We start from the raw sequence: 20765 nt of genomic DNA on the forward strand, positions 1-20765 counted from the left end.
TAAGCACTTTTATCTAAAATTATGATAGTATCTCCTTTGTCAGCTTTTTGTACGATAATGTTTGGATTTTTCCGTAATTTATTTGAGTGCTGCATTAATGCGTGTGTTATTAAAGTTAACAAACTCTGACCATGTTTGGGGCGACATATCTTTTTAAAGTCTAAATCTAAGGTGGTATATTTGATGTAAAAAATGGTATTTTTTACGAAATCGTTTACGTAATTCTTCCCAAACAATGGCATTTGATGTAAGACGTGAGAGTCTCATCATGATGATCTCATGATGCTGCAGTGTTGTCTATGGAGTTTCTTAAATTTATTATTAAGGCTGAATTATATTCCCTCCAGCCCTCCCAAGGTGGCTGGTTCTTGCCATCTGTCTCAGCGACCAGCTGTTGCGTGGTACACTGGAAATAATAGGCTTTGAATGTTGCTCTCACTATTTGGCCCACTGGTTGTAGTAAAGAGGTTATATTTGTTGACATGAAATCAACTTGTAGATTGCATAAAAGGCTTCAATGTTAACAGATGTGCTATCAAAAATGAGAACGGGCCTGCAGTTGAGTTTTATTTCCTCATATTACTTCTTGATGAAGGGAGAGAGGATTTTCAAATTCAGAATTTAAAATTTTAAAATCAAATACTATGTTATGTTGAAACAACATAATTCAAACAGACAAACTGGAGATAGCCTGCATAACTAAGTCACTTATATTAAAGAAGTCTTGCTATTTATTTTATTTATGATAGTAACATGGTAACTGGAAGCCTTTCTGGTGGTAATTTTAATGATTGCCATTATGAAAGAATCTTTATTAGTGTTACTGCTCTGAACTATTATCTTCTGCATCACTGTGATGTTAAAGTTTATCACCTTCAGATAAGTTCTTCTCCTCGAATTAAATGCAAATACATGTTTTTACATAGCTAAAAAAATAGTGACAGCAAAGTTATATGGCAAATTAGCTACATTTTAAACATGACAATGTCTCACTCTGTAGAGAAACTGAAAATCTGAGAAGTTTCATTGTGTAGTAAACCAAAAAGTAGCAATGTTTTCTTTTATTTATCACTTGTATAAAACACAGTTTGCAATATTACATAAAATTTTTCTACCTAGTTGACATTTTATCAAATTTTTAACAGAGAAATCAAAGCAAAAACACTTTCTTTAAAGATATGTGGAGTTTTGGCTGCATAGACAGGGTAATTGAAAAGGGCACAAAAGACCTAAAAAGTCTGTATAAACAGTCCTGTGCAATTAGAGTTGCCAACTTTTCAAAATCTTTAACCTGAAGGTTTTTTGGGGGATGGGGGTGGAAGTGAAGGCATCCTGAAATTTTTTCATATATACATATTTCATGTATTTCCTCATTTTAGAAAGGGTGTAGAGCTGCTAGAATGAGTACAGAGAAGGGTAATGAGATTAGTGAGGGGAACAAAAGGGTGTTCTTACCAGTACCAGGAATGGCTTCAGTTCTGCAAAGTGTAGTGACTGAAAACTAGGCACCTACAAGGAGATCTGACTGAGGTGTTTAAGGCCTTGAATGGATTGAGTAAGCTCAATGCTGATGGAATACTTCCTCTTGCTCATGCTCTTGTATGTAGCATAGCATGAGCAATACTTCCTGTTGCTCATGCTACGCTACATACAAGAGGGGCAAAATTCAAAGTGAAGAAAAAGTTGGTTGCAGGGCAGATGTACAGAAATTTTTGCCTTCAGCCAGCAGGTGGTCGATTGTTGGAAAAACTCCCATCTGGTGTAGTTGATAATGAATTCAATATCAACTGAAATGAATAAATGTTTTTTAAATCAGGGTGCCTTTAATGACAAAAGTTTGCAATCACTACATTAATGTTATTCCATATCATTAAACATCATCCATACGATCCAGATGCAAAACAGTTCTGTAAATACTAGAAGCAAACTATATTCACCCCTCTTTTACTATATAGTGTTGTTGATCTAAATAAAGTCTTGCCAGTGATGCAGCTAAGTGTTTTGGGTCCTTAGGCAAGAAATCATTTTGGTCTCTTATTTTTATTAAAATAAATTTTAATTAGGTATAATATAAAAAAGAGTGTTGAATCATTTTAATAACATAAATGTATTTTATTTATGATTTCTTTATAATTTTTCAAACATCAAAAAATATACTATAACTAATAAATTTACAAAAAAAGTTAAAATGTTACTTTTCACCCTTTTACATTTGCAAAATCATTAACAATATCTTTTAAATCCATTTTCCTGACACAATTATGCTCAATAGCCAACACTGCAAGATTGCACAGTCTACTTTGACCAATAGCATTTCTTTAATAATCTTTTATTATTCGTAATTTACTAAATGATCTTTCGGCAGAGGCAACTGCAGGGTAAAGAATAACATAAATAAAGTAAAAATTTCTGAAAAGTCACTTTCTAGGTCACTATATTTTGAAATTAACAAATAAAAAATTTGTCTGATAGACATGTTTGTTGATAAATATTGTTTAATAAGTGTGTTTAAATTACAATACTGAACTGGCAGTTGGGAAAAGGGTACAGATGAATGATTTTTTATGAGGTTTTCACACTCACTTAATATATCAGCATTTGACATATTTTTTTCGAAAAGGTTCTAGTATTGCAAAATAATTTTTTACTAACTTCATACTTTTGAAACGATTTTTAATTTGTATTATAATTTTGTCTAAAATATAGTAAAAAAACACTGGTTTTAAAAAACTGATCTCTATTATCAAACAAAAAATCTGACGCTAATTCATTGTACTGTCTTTTAGTTCTACGTTGTCATTTGTCTTTAAATTTGGGATCTACTCCGAACTCCTTGGCAATTTGCTCAGATTCGTATTAATTTGTTCATATGAATTTCAAATGTTTTGTAAATTTTTACTGACTCGATCCAATACAGAAGTATATTCATCAAGGTCTATATCATGCTTCTGTAGAGTTTTGAAGCATAATTAATTTGGCATGTCACATTATTCGAAAATATACAAATGAAAATCAAATCAAATGTCATTTGCTTCATTCTAAGTGCTTCATCTTGGTCTGCCTTTCTAGTTGATTTAAGATTCATTTCCGTCAAAGCTTTAATAATATCCACAAAATGAACTTTCACAGCTGTTAGAGACTGTAATCTACCAGACTAGTGAGTAGGGTCGAGTTTTTTTTAACGTAACTTCAGATTCCATCTTTTTGTACTATTTCCAAAAAAATTATACAAATTTTGAAGAATGTCGAAAAATGGTGAAATGTTATTACAACAATTTACACTATCATTAATAACATTAATAAATAAGAATTCCTTCCTTATTCTAGATGTATCACATTGTTGAAGAGCTCAGTGAGAAAAATATTTTCATTACATGTTGCCTTTGTCTATAGGCCCTAGCGTAGTAGGGGCAGCCCCTACTTGCACTTGCATCTGTATGGGCACTGGTGAAGTAGGGCCCCCTAGTCTTTGCCTACATTTGCTATATGGTAGCTTCGTCCCTGAGTCCAGGGCAAAATTCAGTTTCAATGATACGTTATTCTACTAGATTTATCTAGAAATATAAATTCACACCTTTTAAAACTAATAGAAGGACATAAAAATAAGTTTCCAAACAACCATATCTTCTGATATTAAATATACTTTGTTTGGTGACATTTTCATTACTTGAAACCCAAATGCCATTAATCAACTCCTTGATCCACTCAATACCATAAACCCAGACTGAACAAAATGTAACTGTTCCATCAACTTCCTTAACCAACCAGTATATATACTTATACAACAGACTCAAAATAAATTTGCAAGGACACAGTCCAAACTAACATTAAAGAACAGAATGTAACAGAACATAAGCTATGTGGGATTTTTTAACTACACGAATTAACTAATTAAATCGCTATTCCGCATACCATGTGCTTATCAAATAATCAGGGGTAGGGTGAGATGGAGTTCACACTATGTATCTCAACAAATAAATGTACGTGCACCTTTCAATTAGATTCTTGTACAGTTGGAATTCTTGCCATCAGGTGATACATGCATACTGACTAGGAATTGTTTCCCAGGATCACGGTTGATTTTTGCTGCAGGATTTCCCGGTCTAAATTACTAACTTTAATAATCAATACTAAGAGTCTTACACACACATTATAAATATATATATGCATGTGATCATCATGCGCTGGCAAGATAAATAGTTTCTTCATAATTTAAGATATCGTCAGCAATAAAGATGTGTATTATTTTAATTTAGAAAAATCTTTATTTTCATACATTACATTTGCAATATATGTATGTATATATATATATATATATAAAGTAGAAAGCGAAAGGCCAGCACTTTCTTACATATCTCTGTAATGTCATTGTCGTCATTTCTCAAGTCTCGACTCTTCTCGATTATACATGTCATTTGTCCTAGAAAGATCCTCTTGCAGTTAAGCCACTTTATATATATTTTATTGTTTTAATATTTTGTGACGATGGAGAGATCAAAAACATTCGTCTGGCAGTACTTCATTAAATGTAATAATAATGAAGAAGCAAAGTGTAGTCATTGTGGTGCAATACTGAAATGTAGAGGTTTTTCTACAAGTGGCTTGCTTCGGCATTTAAAAACTTACATTCTATTGAGAAGCCTATGTCGGCAAATGATTGTAACCTCAAACGTTCTGCAGGGGATGAATCTGTGATTTCAGAGATGACCTATTCTCCGGTGCATTAAACATAGCTAATATCATTAATAAAGTTAGAACGATTGTGCAAATGGTTCGAAATTCTCCCTTGAAAAATGATACTTTTCAGAATTATGTTAAATCTTCATTCAAGCAAGAAAATTTAAGCCTAGTCCTCGATTCTAAAACTAGATGGAACAGTTTGGTAGCCATGTTAGAACGATTCTTACAGTTAAAATCACAAATTTAAAAAACAATGATTGACTATAACATGAAAAATCCAATATGTGAAGCAGAGTAAAGTAAGAAGTAAAGTGCAGCCATTATCAACCCAACCCCGGGGGCTCACATCTAGTGAGTATGGGCGTGGCAAACCCAGGGTCCCGAGCTGGATATCATCATTCTTCTCTTTCTTGGTGATTCCTTTCTACTTCTCTCTCTCTCTCTCTCTCTCTCTCTCTCTCTCTCTCTCTCTCTCTCTCTCTCTCTCTCTCTCTCTCTCTCTCTCTCTCTCTCTCTCTCTCTCTCAGGGGGTAACTTGGGAATTTTTTTTTTTTTTTTTGGCTGGTGCAGCATAAGCCTCAGGCTTCCTTGTACCATATGGCCATTAATAATAATAATAAAACTGCAGGATGGAAGCCTCCTCAACAATTCATGCTGAGGGAAATGGACCATAATCTGCCACGCTGGTCCAGTGCAGGTTGGCAGATCGACCGTATTCAGCAGTCAGGGGCTTGAACCCCGGTCTACTCAAAGAGCATGTGCTACTGCACTTCCGCTCCTGACCACTCGGCTACGGAGCAGAGTATACAGCTCTTAATGACCTTGTGCGTGCGTTGAAACCCGTCGAAATCGGATCACAAAACCTTTGCAGTCGTGATGCGACACTTCTTACTGCAGAGGGAGTTTTTTCTTTCATCACACAAGAACTTTCTGAGCAAAATTCTATCTTTTCGAGAAAAGTTCAGGAAGCACTAATTTTAAGGATAAACGAGAAGGAAAAAAGCTTTGGTTGGATTACTGAAGTATATAAAAACTGGAAAAACGTATTATAAAAGAAATAGAAAAATAGTAGAAACCGAGTTGCAACCATTTCCAAGCAAGTCAGCCTTGTTGGTTACAGCAAAACGAATAATAACTCGTCTTGGGTTTTCCTCTTCTGAACCATCGCAATCTGATTTGTCACATTCCGACTCTGAGAAAGAGTGTGACGGTGAGAGCGAAAGACAGCAGACGCTTTGTGAGAAATTGGCGCGTCAAATCAAAAAACAAACAATGTGTTTCTAAAGACCCTCAACATGAAGCTGAAGGTCAATCACTTGCAAAGAATATATCCAAGGAGTTCGAAATCTTTGAGGCAACTGGTGAAAAAACAACAAATGTATTAAAATTAATGGAAACTCTCGAATCCATACCACCAACAAGTGTAGAAGCTGAAAGGTCCTTTTCAGCTGCAGCTATTTATAACCAAACTTAGAACTAGACTCAGCGATAAAAGTGTAAATTGCCTGTGTTTCTTATGTTCATATTACATGTCAATTGCCAAATCAATTTCAAAATAAACTAAAGTGAAATAAATTTCTGTTTAACAATATAGTTACTAGTCTGTCAAGGTTTTTAAAAAAAAACATGTTAAGTTTCTGAAAAGTAAGTTTTGAATTGGTTTCAATTTGTAGTTTATATATATATATGTGAATAAATAAAATGCTGTGAAATTTTCAGTTTTAATTCCACCTACAATAATCCCGGGAAAAAGACAATCCCTAATACTGACCAATATTTGGTACCAGTATTAGTATAAAAAAAAAAAAAAAAAAAAAAAAAAAAACCACAATGAAAACCACTTCCTACATACATCACCTGTCAAACCCTACTGATAACTTGTCTAGCTCTTCCTTAAATTTACTGAAGGAAGTGCCCACACTTTCACAACACCATATGGAAGTCTTCCCAACAATCAACTACCTGCTAGCTGAAAGCAATTTCAAGACATGACTATCCTGCAACTATCATTCTTCATTTAAATTTATGTCTTCTGATGTATATTGTATAAGCAAGAGGAAGGATGCCATCAGAATTTAGTATACCTAATCAAGTAAAAGGCTTAAACACCCCAATTGGAGATTAGGCACCTTTCAGGTGCCTAATCTCCAAATGCAGCAATTTGCAGAACTGAAGCCACTCTTAGTATGTGGAATGCAGGAACAATATCCAAAATGATGTGCAACACACTCAGATGTATGGGGTTCCATAGCAGAAGACCCAAGAGACACCCTCTCCTCATCGCTGATCATTGTCGACAGCAAATGCTGTGGTGTCAACACACTCATTGGACAATGGAGGACTGGACATGAGTATGCTGGTTGAACGAGTCCAAATACCTGGTGAAACATACTAGTAGACACCTTCGTGTGTGGTGCAAGCAACATGGGCCCATCGTGCATAGTGCCTGCTATCCAGGCAGGTGGCCGTGGTTGCTTAATAGGGGGCATGTTTTTTCAAGAACTAAGGCCCCAGTGCATATGGACCAATGTTTGACTAGTGAGGTCAACCGGCAGCTCTTAGAATACCATGTGTACCCTGCCACGTTACATTTTCCCCCCGGACAGAAATGGGATCTTCCAAGCTGATAACATGCTGTGTCATCAGGTGCACAAGTGGTTGAAGAAACGTGGTGAAGATATCACCAGTCTTGATGGGCCACCAAATCCATCTGACATCAATTCAACTGAACACCTGTGGGATGTTCTGGAATGAGAAATGAGGTGTGTGAACATGCAACTGTCATCTATTCCGACGTGGAAAGCCTTGCAGGCAGCATGGCTGTAGATCCTTATGGATGTCTTCAGACATCTAGTGGAGTCAATGCCTAGGTGAATAGTGGTTGTTATCTGCACAAATGATGGCCCAACGTGGTATTAGGTAGGTGGTCACAATTCAGTGATCACTGTGTGTGTGTGTATATCAGAAATTGTATTTTGAAATTATTTACTAACTACTTGTAAAGAAACTTCATAAAAAAAAGTCAGTATATTTAATATAACATACTTCATCAAGTTGTTTTAACACTTCTGTTTCCTTTCTCTTTTCTTCTGCTATTATTTTTTGAATTTCTTCTTTGAGATTGATAGAGGGAAATACTACCTGAGGTGTCATTTTTAATTTTTGGTGTACAGCTATAGAATTCTGATATTGCTCTCTCAATTGCCATTCCTTTTTTTTTCCACATTTATAAACATACCCTATAAAATATATACGTTTTAATGCAATCATAACTGTCACTAGCAATAATCTGAAAGTAAATTTACAAGAAATTTTAAGTGTAATTATAAAATTTTAAAAATCACCATGATAAGTTCTAAACACAGCTTTAATAGGGTAAAACTATTTTATTATTTGAAAATTGTATGTTTGCATTCAATTTACATCTTTGAGGATACTTTGGTCTTTGCAGTGACCATGGCAAAAGCCAGCTGACGCAGCTTAGGCTTGGCTGAATTTGAGCAGCCATCAGTGGAAGGACCAAAAAGTTAGGAAATACAGGAACTGAATGCAAAGATACATATGTTTTTAAAATTACTTCAATGTCTTCATTCAAATATAAAACCACAAGTTTTATATATTTGATGATGCTATCAAGGCAGTATCAGGCAGGTTGTAAAACGGCTAGCTTTTTTTTTTTTTTGGGGGGGGGGGGAAATCACACACTACTAAATTAACAGCAAATTAAGCAGATGTTAATAGTATTCTCACACTGCTTCTATTGGGATAAACAGTAGCCTGAAAAGTGAGGTACCAGAGATTAAAAGGCTAAAGTTACAAGGAGTGCTCATGAGACAAGCGATTACACAGGTTGTGTTATTACCAAGAGCAATAACAGCTGCATGTATACATTCTTGTACACTAATAATAGGAGCACTGGGATAGCCAGGGTAGCATCAGCAGGTACATTGTATCTCCTGATGCCAAAATCTGGTATTGTGACACTTTTTAGCATTAGGCAATTAGTGCCTTTTTTGTGTACCTGCTCACAAAAAATTCTGCTATGCTACTGGACAGGAGTGTAATAAACAAATTTGATGATTTTGAAGTACTGATTAAGTCATCAAATGCAGATATTTTAGTGATACCATAAACATGGTGCCATCGAGACAAAGGATATGGAACTTCAATGTGGTCAGTACAATGTGTAAACGGGGACAGAAGGGAGAGGGAAGTTATGCTCTTGGTTAAAAAGCACACAAAATGACTGGCTACCAGCTGATATTGGTAGCCAGTCAGCCAGTTTGATGCGACACAGGGAAAACAAAAATGAAAGGAGGAGTGTGTTATAGGCCAAATGGTGATGAGTATGATGAACATCTATATACAGACAAACACAATGGCCTAGTAAATTAGAATGTCTTTTAGTAACGGGGAATTTTTACTTTCCAGATATTGACTGGAACTCGTGGAATAGTTATTCAAATATTACTTCTTTCAAATATTCAAATATGACTGCCTTCTACAGCAGCATGTTAGAGCAACAACAAAAGAAAGCAATATTCTATCTGACTATTAGCAGTAACTCTTCATATATTAAGAATCTCCAATAAAGGAACTACTAGGCAGCAGTAATTATAATATAATCATGTGGGATCTTAGAGATATAATTACTATTAAGGGTAAAGGGATTTTGCTTCTGTAAAGAAGATTAAGTGATCATCATCAGCCATTTTCAATCCACTTCAGGATGAAGGCCTCTCCAGCAACTTTCCAGTTCCTTCTGTTTTGTGCAATGGCCATCCATTTACAACCCACAAACTCATGAATTTCATCTGTCCATATCCTTCGTTGTCTTCCAGGTTTTTTTCTAGCTCCTCTTGGGTACCATTCTGTTATTTTCTTAGGGATTTCTGTCATCATGTCTTCGAGCTATGTGTCTTGCCCAAGACCATTTTAGTTCTTTAGTTTTGATAAGAATATCCTTTACTTGAGTTTGCTGCTTAATCCATGTGTTTCTCTTCTTATCTAACAGTCTGATTCCCAATATAATTCATTCTATTCTTTGCTGCATAGTTTTCAGCTTCTCTTCAATTCTTTTGGTGAGTGCCCAAGTTTCACTTCCATAAGTCATGGTGGGGAGTATACACTGGGTCATTATTTTATGTTTCAGACAAATTGGGATATTGCTCCTCAGTATGTGACTATATTTCCTGAATGCTATCCATCCAAAATTTATTCTTCTCTTGACTTCCAGCCATTTATTATTATTACAGCTAATGACTTGTTCCAGATAGGTATATCACTCCACCTTTTCAATTACTGCTCCTTCAATCATTATATCCCTTTCTGTGGCATACTGGTTCATCATTACTTTTGTTTTAGCCATATTCATCTTTAGTCCAAAATCCTTACTAACTCTGCATAACTGACTAAGATTTTCCTCTAAGTCTTTGGGATTGTGGTTTATGAAAACAATGTCATCTACAAATCGTAAATGGTTTAGGTTCTCTCCATTCACATTGACTCCTTTCTGTGACCAGTCTAATCTTCTGAAAGCTTCCTCAAGGGCAGCTGTAAACAAGTTCAGAGATATTGCGTCTCCTTGTTGAACTCCTTTCTCAATTTTAAATTTGCTACTGTCTTTGTCTAGTCTAATTAAGGAAGTAGTGTTCTCATTATTTTCTTCAAAATTATAATATATGGAGTATCTATGCCTTGTCTTTCCAGTGCCCAAAACATTGCCTTATGCTGTATGGAGTCAAATGGCTTTTCATAACCAACAAATGCCAGGCATAATAGTGTTTTATATTCATTTGCTTTCTCCATTAGCTGTGATATTATGTGAAGGTGATCCATAGTTGAGAATCCTGTCCTAAAGCCAGCTTGCTCTTTTGGTTGATTCTCATCAAGTATTCTTTTTAATCTGTTAGTAATGACCCTTGTGAATAACTTGTAAATGTGGGATAACAAGTGTTTATCTTGCTCTTCATTTGTCGTCTTCAGTTTGTCATGACAAGTGTTGCTTGACTAATTTTTTCTTCTTTGGATTTCTTTTTACCTATAGGCTTCTTGAGCTTTTCACTTTCAAAAAGTTGTAATATTCCTTGTCAATATCTTGGTCCTGAGCAGTCTACAGAAGCTCAAACTTATTCTTAAGTTCCAGTACATACTGCTTTTCTCCTCTTCTGTTATCTCAAAGACCTTCACATTATTTACTCGAGTCAGTTTTTTCCTTTCGTTTCTTACATCTATATCAAGTGTGCATCTTACCAATCTGTGATCACTTCCAACATTTACCTTGTTCAGGACGGTAACGTCATTCACCATATATCTTCTGTTAGTGAGGATGAAATTGATTTGATTAGTTGTTAATCCATATGGGCTCTTCCATATCCACTTTCTGTTCACCCTTTTCTTGAAAAAAAGTGTTCATTAATAACAATCCTCGAGATTCTGCAAATTCCACAAGTCTTTCACCTCTTTCATTTATTTCACCAATTCCAAAATTTCCTATAGTTCTCCTTTCTGCACTGTTTTGTCTCTTTCCAACCTTGGCATTGAAGTCCCCATAATGATAGTGTAGTGGGTTTTCTGCTCATCTAGAAGACTCAATTTCTGTGTACATTTCTTCGACCTCTTCATCATCATGGCTCAATGTTGGTGCATAAATCATTATAACCTTTAGCTTGTACCTCTTAGAAATCCTGAGTAGTAGTCTTGACACACTTGGTGATGTACTTTTGAATTCTAAAATATTGTTTTTTTATATCTTTATAAAGATATAAAAAAACAACATTTTTTAAACCAGAAAGTTGACCAGAAAGCCAACTCTGCCTTCCCTCCTTTCACTGTTTTCATTGGTGTACAGCAGATTTCCACCACTTGATAAACTTATAAGTGATTAATTTCTTCTTCTTGTTTCAGCCAAACCGATGATATTCCAATTCACATTTTCTAATTCCTTTTCCAGCTCTAATATCCTGTCTTCACCAATGAGTGATCTTACATTGTAACAGGTCAGGTTCAGTTTCCATGCATGGCAGCCTGGTCGTACCCAGAGATTCTTAGCACCCTCTGCTTCCACCTGATCCTCTCACTGCCGTAAGAGGGGGAGTGAAAGCTGCTGCGGCTTGAGGGCCATTTGTTTCTTCGCGCTGTCACGTGCTGGAGGGCTTGGTCTTTTCCTCTTCATGCTGACCAGGCGTCTTGAAGAGAACCACTCTACACGTTCATTGCCACCTAAGTGACATAACAGGGCTTACCATCGAGAAGGTGTGCATGAGTGGATTTTAGGGAGGCAGGCTAACCGGACTTCTCCTAAATCTTCTGAAACAGAAAGATATTGGATCCAACAGTGTTTTAGACTGTGTCTGATAACACACAGAATGCCTGTTCCCCTCTAAGCTCCTTTAAGTGGTCAGAGAATCTTTAAATTCCTTTTGGTGGGACAAATTGATGTTACCAAATGAAAATGCTAAACAATCCAAAATGTAATCATAGAAGCTACTAACCTTTTTATACCAACAAAGAGATACTGTTCAAGGTTTAGACCTAAATGGATGTCAAATAAACTTGTGAGTCTAGTAGCAGAGGGCTCACGTGTGGTGAGTATGGGCTTGGCACACCCAGGGTCCTGAACTGGATATCATCATTCTTCTCTTCCTTAGTGATTCCCTTCTACCTCTCTCTCAGGGTAAGTTAGAATTTTTTTTTTTTGACTGGTGCAGCAAAAGCCTCAGGCTTCCTTGCACCATATGGCTAACAATATTGAAGCAAAATGCATGGGATGATTATAAATAGGAGACAGAAAAAGATGTAAGTAGACTTTAGCCATAATTATGACAGTGTTCTTGAATTCAGGGGAGGTTCCTTTTTTTTTGCTAGTACAGCATAAGCCTCAGGTTTCCTTGCACCTTATGGCTAATAATAAGTCTGCAATCAAGTCAAGTAAAGGGATTAGACAAGCTAAGGCAGATAATGAGAAATCTTTGGCTAAGAATGCAAATAAAAGTAGAAAAGAATTTTGCTTATGTTACAACTAGAAGGGAAGTGTTCAAACACAGTGGCCCACTAGATATGAATGGCAGAGCTACTGATGTTCAGGTTGCTGGAAAACTAAATATTTATTTTGCGTCTACATTTGCCAGTGAAGAAGTTTTTTGGGATGGGAATACAAAAAGTAAACCAAGTTATAAATGGGAGCTAAATGATTTTGCAATGACTGAGAAGTGGAAGAGAAATTGTTGAAGTTGAAAATAAATAAAGCACCTGGTGCTAATGGTATCTATCCAATTATATTAAAAGAAGCAGAAAAATATGTAAGCACAATTTAGCCATAATTATGACAGTGTTCTTGGACTTGGAATAGACTGGTGATGGGCAAATGTCCCTCCTATTCACAAAGGGGATCAAAGGACAAAGTGAGTAATTAGAAACCTGTAAGCTTGACCCCTGTTCCAGAGAAAATAATGAAGTCAATGGTTAAAGATATACTGCAGGATGATCTTACAGGAATAGAGAATCACAGCATGAATTTATTAATGGGAGATCTTATTTGGTCAATGTGATTAGCTAGTGATGCAGCAACAAAGTAACTGGATACAAAAAACAGTTTTTAAATCATATACTCAGGTTTTAGTAAGACTTTTGATGCTGTTCCAAATGAAAGTTCTGTAGAAATTAGGGCAGTGTGGAAGTGGGGACAAGTTACTGCTATGGAAAGAAGAATGGTCAAGTGGTAGAAGATGAGGGTGGTTATAAATGAGCTGCTCTTTTTGGACTAATATTATTAGTTGAGGCCCTCAGGGTTAAGTGTTTTCTTACTGTTTCTAAGATTTATTAATGATATTGATGAAGACGTAAAGCTTATTGTCTAAGTTTGTAGATGACACAATAGTTGGCAGGTTGGTTATGATGAATATCAAGGTGCATTACTGCAACAAGATCTGAAAAAAATCACGCAGGTGGGCTGAGAAGTGGCACTTGAGGTTTAACAAAGTTTAACAGCGTTGTTATGGGCCTATATGAGAGCTTGAAGGACAGGGTGGATGCCCTCGAAGGATTAAAAGTGAGGGGCCCATCAAGCTCTCAGCTGGCCACACCGACACCAAAGCTTGCACTTGGGCAACACAGGGGCAACCCCCAAGGCAGAATGCGCTGGTCCCAAAGGAACTAGTAATTGTTGGTGACTCTATTGTCAGGGAAACAGGAAACATGCTTTTTAAAAAGGATAGGTGGAATAGGAGCAGGGTATGTCTGCCAGGGGCAAAGGTTGATGACGTTGTAGAGCGGATATCATCTTTTAAGGGCACAAAAGGTGATATAGTTGTACACGTTGGCACTAATGATATTAAGAGTAGGAGACCGGCAGAATTACTTAACAAGTACAGGTCACTGTTGAAAAAAAGCCGTGAATTAGGGTTGAATTTGAAAATGTCTGCAATTCTGCCCAGACACGATAGGAGGGGGTATATGATGAGAGCCCTGTTGATCAATTCGGCCCTGGAAAGATTGTGCAAGGCTCAAGGGGTAGAATTTTTTCAGCCTGGTCTGTACTTGTTAACAGGAGAGACTGCTTCTACAGGGATGGGATACACTTAAATAGAAAGGGTGCAAGAATGTTTGCTGATGCTATCGAGGCAGTTTTTAGGTGGGTCGGAAAACTGCTAGATTGGGGGGGATACAAGGACTAATAGATTAACGGTAGCCACTGGCAGAGGTGAAAGTGATTCTTGCACTGCTTCTATTGGAATGAGCAGCAGCTTGCAAAATAAGATGCAGGATATTTCAGAGACTGCTGGGAGTCATTGGGGTACAAGTAAACACATGGGTTGTGTTAGAGTAGCTAAGAAAAAGAACAGGTGCATGTATACTTGCATGTACACCAATGCTAGGAGTTTGGTAAATAAATTTGATGAATTTGAGGTATTGCTCAAAGCACCAAAGGCAGATATTGTTGGGATATCAGAGACATGGTGTCACACAGATATAAGTAATGCAGAACTGGAATTTGGGGAGTACGTCTACAGAAAGGATAGACAGGATAGGAAGGGAGGAGGGGTTATGCAATTAGTTAAGAAACACATAAAATCCAAGGAAGTGAAGCCAGTCGACATCGCTGGACAGTGCAGTGTCAAGTCATTTTGGTGTGACATAAGCATTGGGAGATCAAAATTGAGAGTAGGAGTGTTCTATAGGCCTAATGACTCTGATGAGTATAATAAGAAACTGTACAGGGAAATAGAGTGGGCCAGTAAATCAGAGCGTCTTATAATGTTGGATTTTAAATTCCCAGATATTGACTGGAATTTGTGGGTTGGTCACTCACACACTAGCAAGGCTTTTGTGGATTTATTGGATGATTGTTTTCTAAATCAGCGTGTTCGGGAAGCAACTAGAGGGAGCAATACTCTTGATTTGATTATCAGTAGTGATTCTTCATGCATTAAGAATCTGCAGATACAGGAACCACTAGGTGGCGGCGATCACAGTGTGCTGAAGTGGGATTTACTCATGGAGGTAACTACCATCAGGGGTAAAGGGAAGGGTTATTGCTTTCGTAAAGGTGACTACGATGGTCTGAGACAGTATTTAAATTCTATACAGTGGGACCAACTGATGATGTTATCAACAACAAACTCAAAATGGGAAGCATTCAAAAAACTTATCTTGGAAGCTACTAGGCTTTACATACCAACTAAGAAATAATGTTCAAGGTTCAGGCCTAAATGGATGTCAGATGAACTAATGAGACATATGGCAGAGAGGAAAATGCATGGGATACATAAAAATTAACATGTGACACAGAAGCCTATGATAGATATAAGTTTATCTGTAACCAAGTTACAAAGAGGTTAGGCAGGCAAGGCAGATTACTAGAAATCTTTGGAAAGGGATGCAAAGAAAAACAGCAAGGAGTTCTTTACGTATGTAACCTCTAGAAGGAAGGGGATGAATCAGATTGGTCCACTTGATATCAATGGTTCAACTGTTCATGATCCTGCTCAGGTAGCTAACAAACTAAATCAATATTTTGCATCTACATTCACACATGAGGAGTTATTCAGGAAGGGGAATGCCATAGATGAAGTAAACACTGGCAGTGAGCTAGATGATCTTGTAATAATTGAGAGTAAAGTGGAGGAGAAATTGTTGAAGATAAATACAAGAAAGGCACCTGGGGTGGATGAGCTATAACTGAATTCTTGACAAGAATTCAGTTATAGCTCAGACACAGCATGGTTTTGTTAAGGGAAAGTTTTGCCTGACCAATTCGATTGGATACTATGATGTAGTCACAAAAGAATTGGATACAGGGAATAACTTTGATATTATATATTTGGATCTTAGAAAGGCTTTTGATACTGTTGCACATGGAAGACTGCTGCACAAATTGGAGCAGCGTGGCATTGGTGGCAAATTGTTGCTATGGGTAAAGGGATGGTTGAGTGGCAGAAGACAGAGAGTGGTAATTAACGGACACTGCTCGTCTGGACTAATGTTATTAGTGGAGTCCCTCAGAGTTCAGTGTTAGGTCCATTGTTGTTTTCTGTATTTAAAAATAATATTGATGATGGTATATCAAGCTTAATGTCCAAGTTTGCAGACGATACAAAGGTTGGCAGGATTGTTAAGGACGCTACTGACGCTATGCTGCTGGAACAGGATCTGGAAAGTTGGGCAGATGGGCTGAGAGGTGGCAAATGAAGTTTAATATTGATAAATGTAAAGTACTATATATGGGAAACAGCAACCCCAGAGCAACATATCAACTCTGTGGTATTACACCGACAGTGGTAGAGAATGAAAAGGACCTGGGGGTAATTGTGCAGGCAGATGTGAAGTTCTCTGAGCATGGCAGATGGGCTGCAAGAGTAGCCCATGGTGTCTTATCAATGATATACAGGAATTTTTCTAGCAGGAATAGGGAAGTGATTATTCCCTTGTATAAGGCAATGGTCAGGCCGCACCTAGAGTACTGTATACAGGTATGGAGGCCTCATTTCAAGAAGGATGTAGCGCTGCTGGAACGAGTACAGAGAAGGGCAACAAGGTTAGTGAACGGAACAAAGGATTGCTCTTACGAAGAAAGGCTTAAGTTTTGCAAATTACAGTGTCTGGAGACTAGGCACTGGCGAGGTGATCTGATAGAGGTGTAAAAAGCCTTGAATGGTTTGAGCATGCTCAATGCTGATGGGATACTGCCTCTTGCTCAGAATAATCACCTGAGAGGGCATAAATTTAAATTGAGAAAAGACAGATGTAGGATAGATGTGCGGAACTTTGCCTGTAGTCAGCGGGTAGTTGGTTGGTGGAACAGACTTCCATCCGTTCTTGTGGAAGTTGATAGTCTAAATAAATTTAAAGCTCAGCTGGACAGGTATTTTGAACGAATGAAGGGGTGAAGTGGAAGGGTTTTTTTTTTTTTTTTTGGCTGATGCTGCATAAGCTTTCTTTCTTGCATCATATGCCTCTACTAATGCTAATGCTAACATCGATAAATGCAAGGTACTGCATTTGCGTAGCAGTAAACCCAGAATAAAGGTAAAGTGCAGCCATTATCAACCCACTGCAGAATGGAAGCCTTCTGAACAATTCATGCTGAGGGAAATGGACCATAATCTGTCACACTGGTCCAGTGCAGGTTGGCAGATCGACCATATTCAGCAGTCAGGGGCTTGAACTCCGGTCTACTCAAAGAGCGTGTGCTACTGCACTCCCGCTCTTGACCACTTGGCTACGGAGGCCTGACAAACCCAAAATAGCATACACCAATTAGGTGGTGGAAAATGAGAGCAGCCTGGGGTAATTATATAGTCGAACAAGGTTTTCTAAGCAAAGCAGACTGGCTGCTCGAACATTCCATGGGGTTTTATCAATGATATACAAGTATTTTGCCACCAGGTAAAAGGATATGATTATCCTGTTGTACAAGACCATATCCTGAGTTAGGCTACATCTTGAGTACTGCATGCAGGTCTGGAAATGGGTGCCTCCGTAGCTAGGTGGGCAGGAGCAGCAGTGCATAGCACACGCTTCTTGATTAGACCGGGGTTCGAGCCTGTGACCACCAAATACGGAGGATGCGGAAAGGTCAGGAAATGACCACCGCATATCCCCGGAGCAATATGGCCTTAGTTGCTAATGCTCCTAAAAAGGCGCTTCCGTAGCCAGGTGGGCAGGAGCAGCAGTGCGTAGCACTCGCTTCTTGATTAGACTGGGGTTTGAGCCCAAGTCCACCAAATATGGAGGATGCGGAAAGGTCAGGGAATGACCACCACGTATCTCTGGAGCTATATGGCCTTAGTTGCTAATGCTCCTAAAAACCAAATAACAAACAAACAAACAAACAAACAGCCCCTAAAAAAAAAATAAAAATCAAAGGTCTGGAAATATTACAATTCACCATATGGTGCAAGGAAGCCCAAGGCATTTGCTATGCCAGCCAAAAAAAAAAGAGAAAATAATAAATAGCAAAATAAAATAAAAGAAACCACCTATTCTACTCCCTCCTTCCTGCAGGTACCTATCCAACTGACCTTTGAAGCTCTCCAAGCAGTCTGCTTCAACCCATGGAGGCAACTCATTCCAGTATTCAGCACTTGCTAGCTAAAATAAAACTTCCTGCAATCCAGTCTAAACCTCTTCCCCTATATTAGGAATTTGTCTCTTAGTTATGAAATCATTTATAAGAGTAAAAATTTCACCCTCATCCATTTTACTTTCTCCTCTCAGAGTCTTGGACATCTCAATCAAGTCTCCTCTGTGGAGCCCACATATTTGATTCATATGGAAATCTCTTTACCAATCTCATCAAGTGCACTACCAACCTTTGGACACCTTCAAGAAGCTTGATATCTTTCTTTAGGTGCAACCAAAATACCTGAACAGTATTCCAAGTGGATCTTATAATTACCTTATACAGTGGTATTACACTGAACAATTTTTTAGCATTAGCATTAGTAGAGGCATTAGTAGAGAGCAAGCATATGCAGCAAAAGAAAAACAAAAAAAAACTGCTCCCATTTCACCCCTAAGTTAGTTCTAAATACATGTCCAGCTCAGCCTTAACTTTATTTAGGCTATCAACTTCTACAACAAAGGATGGAAGTCTGTTCCACCAACCAACTACCCGCTGGCTAAAGGCAAATGTCCGCACATCTATCATACATATGTCTTTCCTCAATTTGAATTTATGCACTCTCAGGTGATTATTCTGAGCAAGAGGAAGAATCCTATCAGCATTGAGCATGCTCAAACCATTCAAGGCTTTATACACCTCAATCAGATCGCCTCGCAGGTGCCTAGTCTCCTGACACTGTAATTTGCAAAATTTAAGCCTTTCTTCGTAAGAGCAACCCTTTGTTCCATTCACTAATCTTGTTGCCCTTCTCTGTACTCGTTCCAGCAGCTCTACATCCTTCTTGAAATGAGGCCTCCAGACCTGTATACAGTACTCTAGGTGTGGCCTGACCATTGCCTTATACAAGGGAATAATCACCTCCTTATCCCTGCTAGAAAAATTCCTATATATCATTGACAATACACCATGAGCTACTCTTGCAGCCCGTCTGCACTGCTCAGAGAACTTCATATCTGCCTGCACAACCACCCCCAGGTCCCTTTCATTCTCTACCACTGTCAGTGTAGTACCAGAGTTGATACGTCACTCTGGGGTTACTGCTTCCCATATGTAGTACTTTACATTTGTCAATGTTAAACTTCATTTGCCACCTCTCAGCACATCTGCTCAACTTTTCTAGATCCTATTGCAGCAGCGTACTGTCATTAGTGTCCTTAACAACCCTGCCAACCTTCGAATCGTTTGCAAACTTGGACATTAAGCTTGATATATCGTCATCATAGCACTGAACCCTGAGGAACTCCACTCATAACATTAGTCCACGATGAGCAGTGGCCACTGATTACCACTCTCTGTCTTCTGTCACTCAACCATCCCTTTATCCATAGCAGCAATTTGCCTCCAATGCCACACTGCTCCAATTTGTTCAACAGTCTTCCATGTGCAACGTTATTAACAGCCTGTCTAAGATCCAAATATCTGTTAATCAAAGTTATTCCCTGCATCCAGTTCCTTTGTGACCACATCATAGTATCCAATTGAATTGGTCAGGCAAGACTTTCTCTTGACAAAACCATCCTGTGTCCGAGCTATAACTCAAGTCTTGTCTAGATGATTCTGCAGTGCTTCTTTAACCAGTGCCTCTATTAATTTTCCTGGAACAGAAGTTAAACTAACAGGTCTATAATTACTGTTTCGCCCTTTGATCCTCCTTTGTGAATTGGGGTCACATTTGCACATCTCCAGTCCATTGGTTCCTCCCCTGAGTTCAAAGATGCTCTCATAATTATAGCTAAGGGTTTTCTCACTTCCTTTGCTGCCTCCTTTAATATAACTGAATAGATCCCGTCCATCCCGGGTGCCTTTTTTATGTTTATCTTCAACAGTTTCTCCTCCACTTTCCTCTCAGTTATTACAAAATCGTCTAGCTCAAGGCCAGAGTTTACTTCACCTCTGGCATTCCCCTTCCTGAATAACTCCTCATGGGTGAATGTAGATGCAAAATACTCATTTAGTTTGTTAGCCACCTGAGCAGGATCATGAACAGTTGAACCATCAATATCCAGTGGACCAATCTGATTCATCCCTTTCCTTCTAGAGTTTACATAGGTAAAGAACTCTGTTATTTTTCTTTGCATCCTTTTACTAAGGATTTCTCATAATCTGCCTTTGCCTGCCTAATCTTCTTTGTGACTTGGTTACAGACGAGCTTATATCTATCATTGGCTTCCATGTCACCCATTAATTTATATGTATCACATGCATTTTTCTTCTCTGCCATATGTCTCATTAGTTCATCTGACATCCATTTAGGCCTAAACCTCGAACAATATTTCTTAGTTGGTATGTAAAGCCTCTCTCCATATCATTGGCACAGTGAAAGGCATAAAACATCCTTTTTGATTCACTCAAGTATTGAGTTTGATGAACATGTAGTGCGGCATATGTGTGGAGCTCAGTTCTTCTCCTTTACACCAAAGTATATGAAGGCCTTTTTTTATGGCTCGATTTAAGGGACACT

At 37.9% G+C, this 20765-nt stretch overlaps 1 protein-coding gene across 1 annotated transcript in view; it reads right to left on the minus strand.

The window, feature by feature from the left end:
- LOC150077219 (uncharacterized) overlaps window positions 1-20765 on the minus strand; it is a 39528-nt gene that overhangs the window by 11412 nt on the left and 7351 nt on the right. The window contains exon 2 of the mRNA XM_090386391.1: window positions 7726-7919. Coding sequence (XP_090242517.1) covers window positions 7726-7919 — 194 coding nt within the window. The remainder of the gene's footprint in view (window positions 1-7725; window positions 7920-20765) is intronic.

Source organism: Mastigoproctus giganteus, chromosome 12 (assembly GCF_048544385.1).
Source record: "Mastigoproctus giganteus isolate SK-2022 chromosome 12, ASM4854438v1, whole genome shotgun sequence".
In the NCBI taxonomy this organism is placed as follows: Eukaryota; Metazoa; Arthropoda; class Arachnida; order Uropygi; family Thelyphonidae; genus Mastigoproctus; species Mastigoproctus giganteus.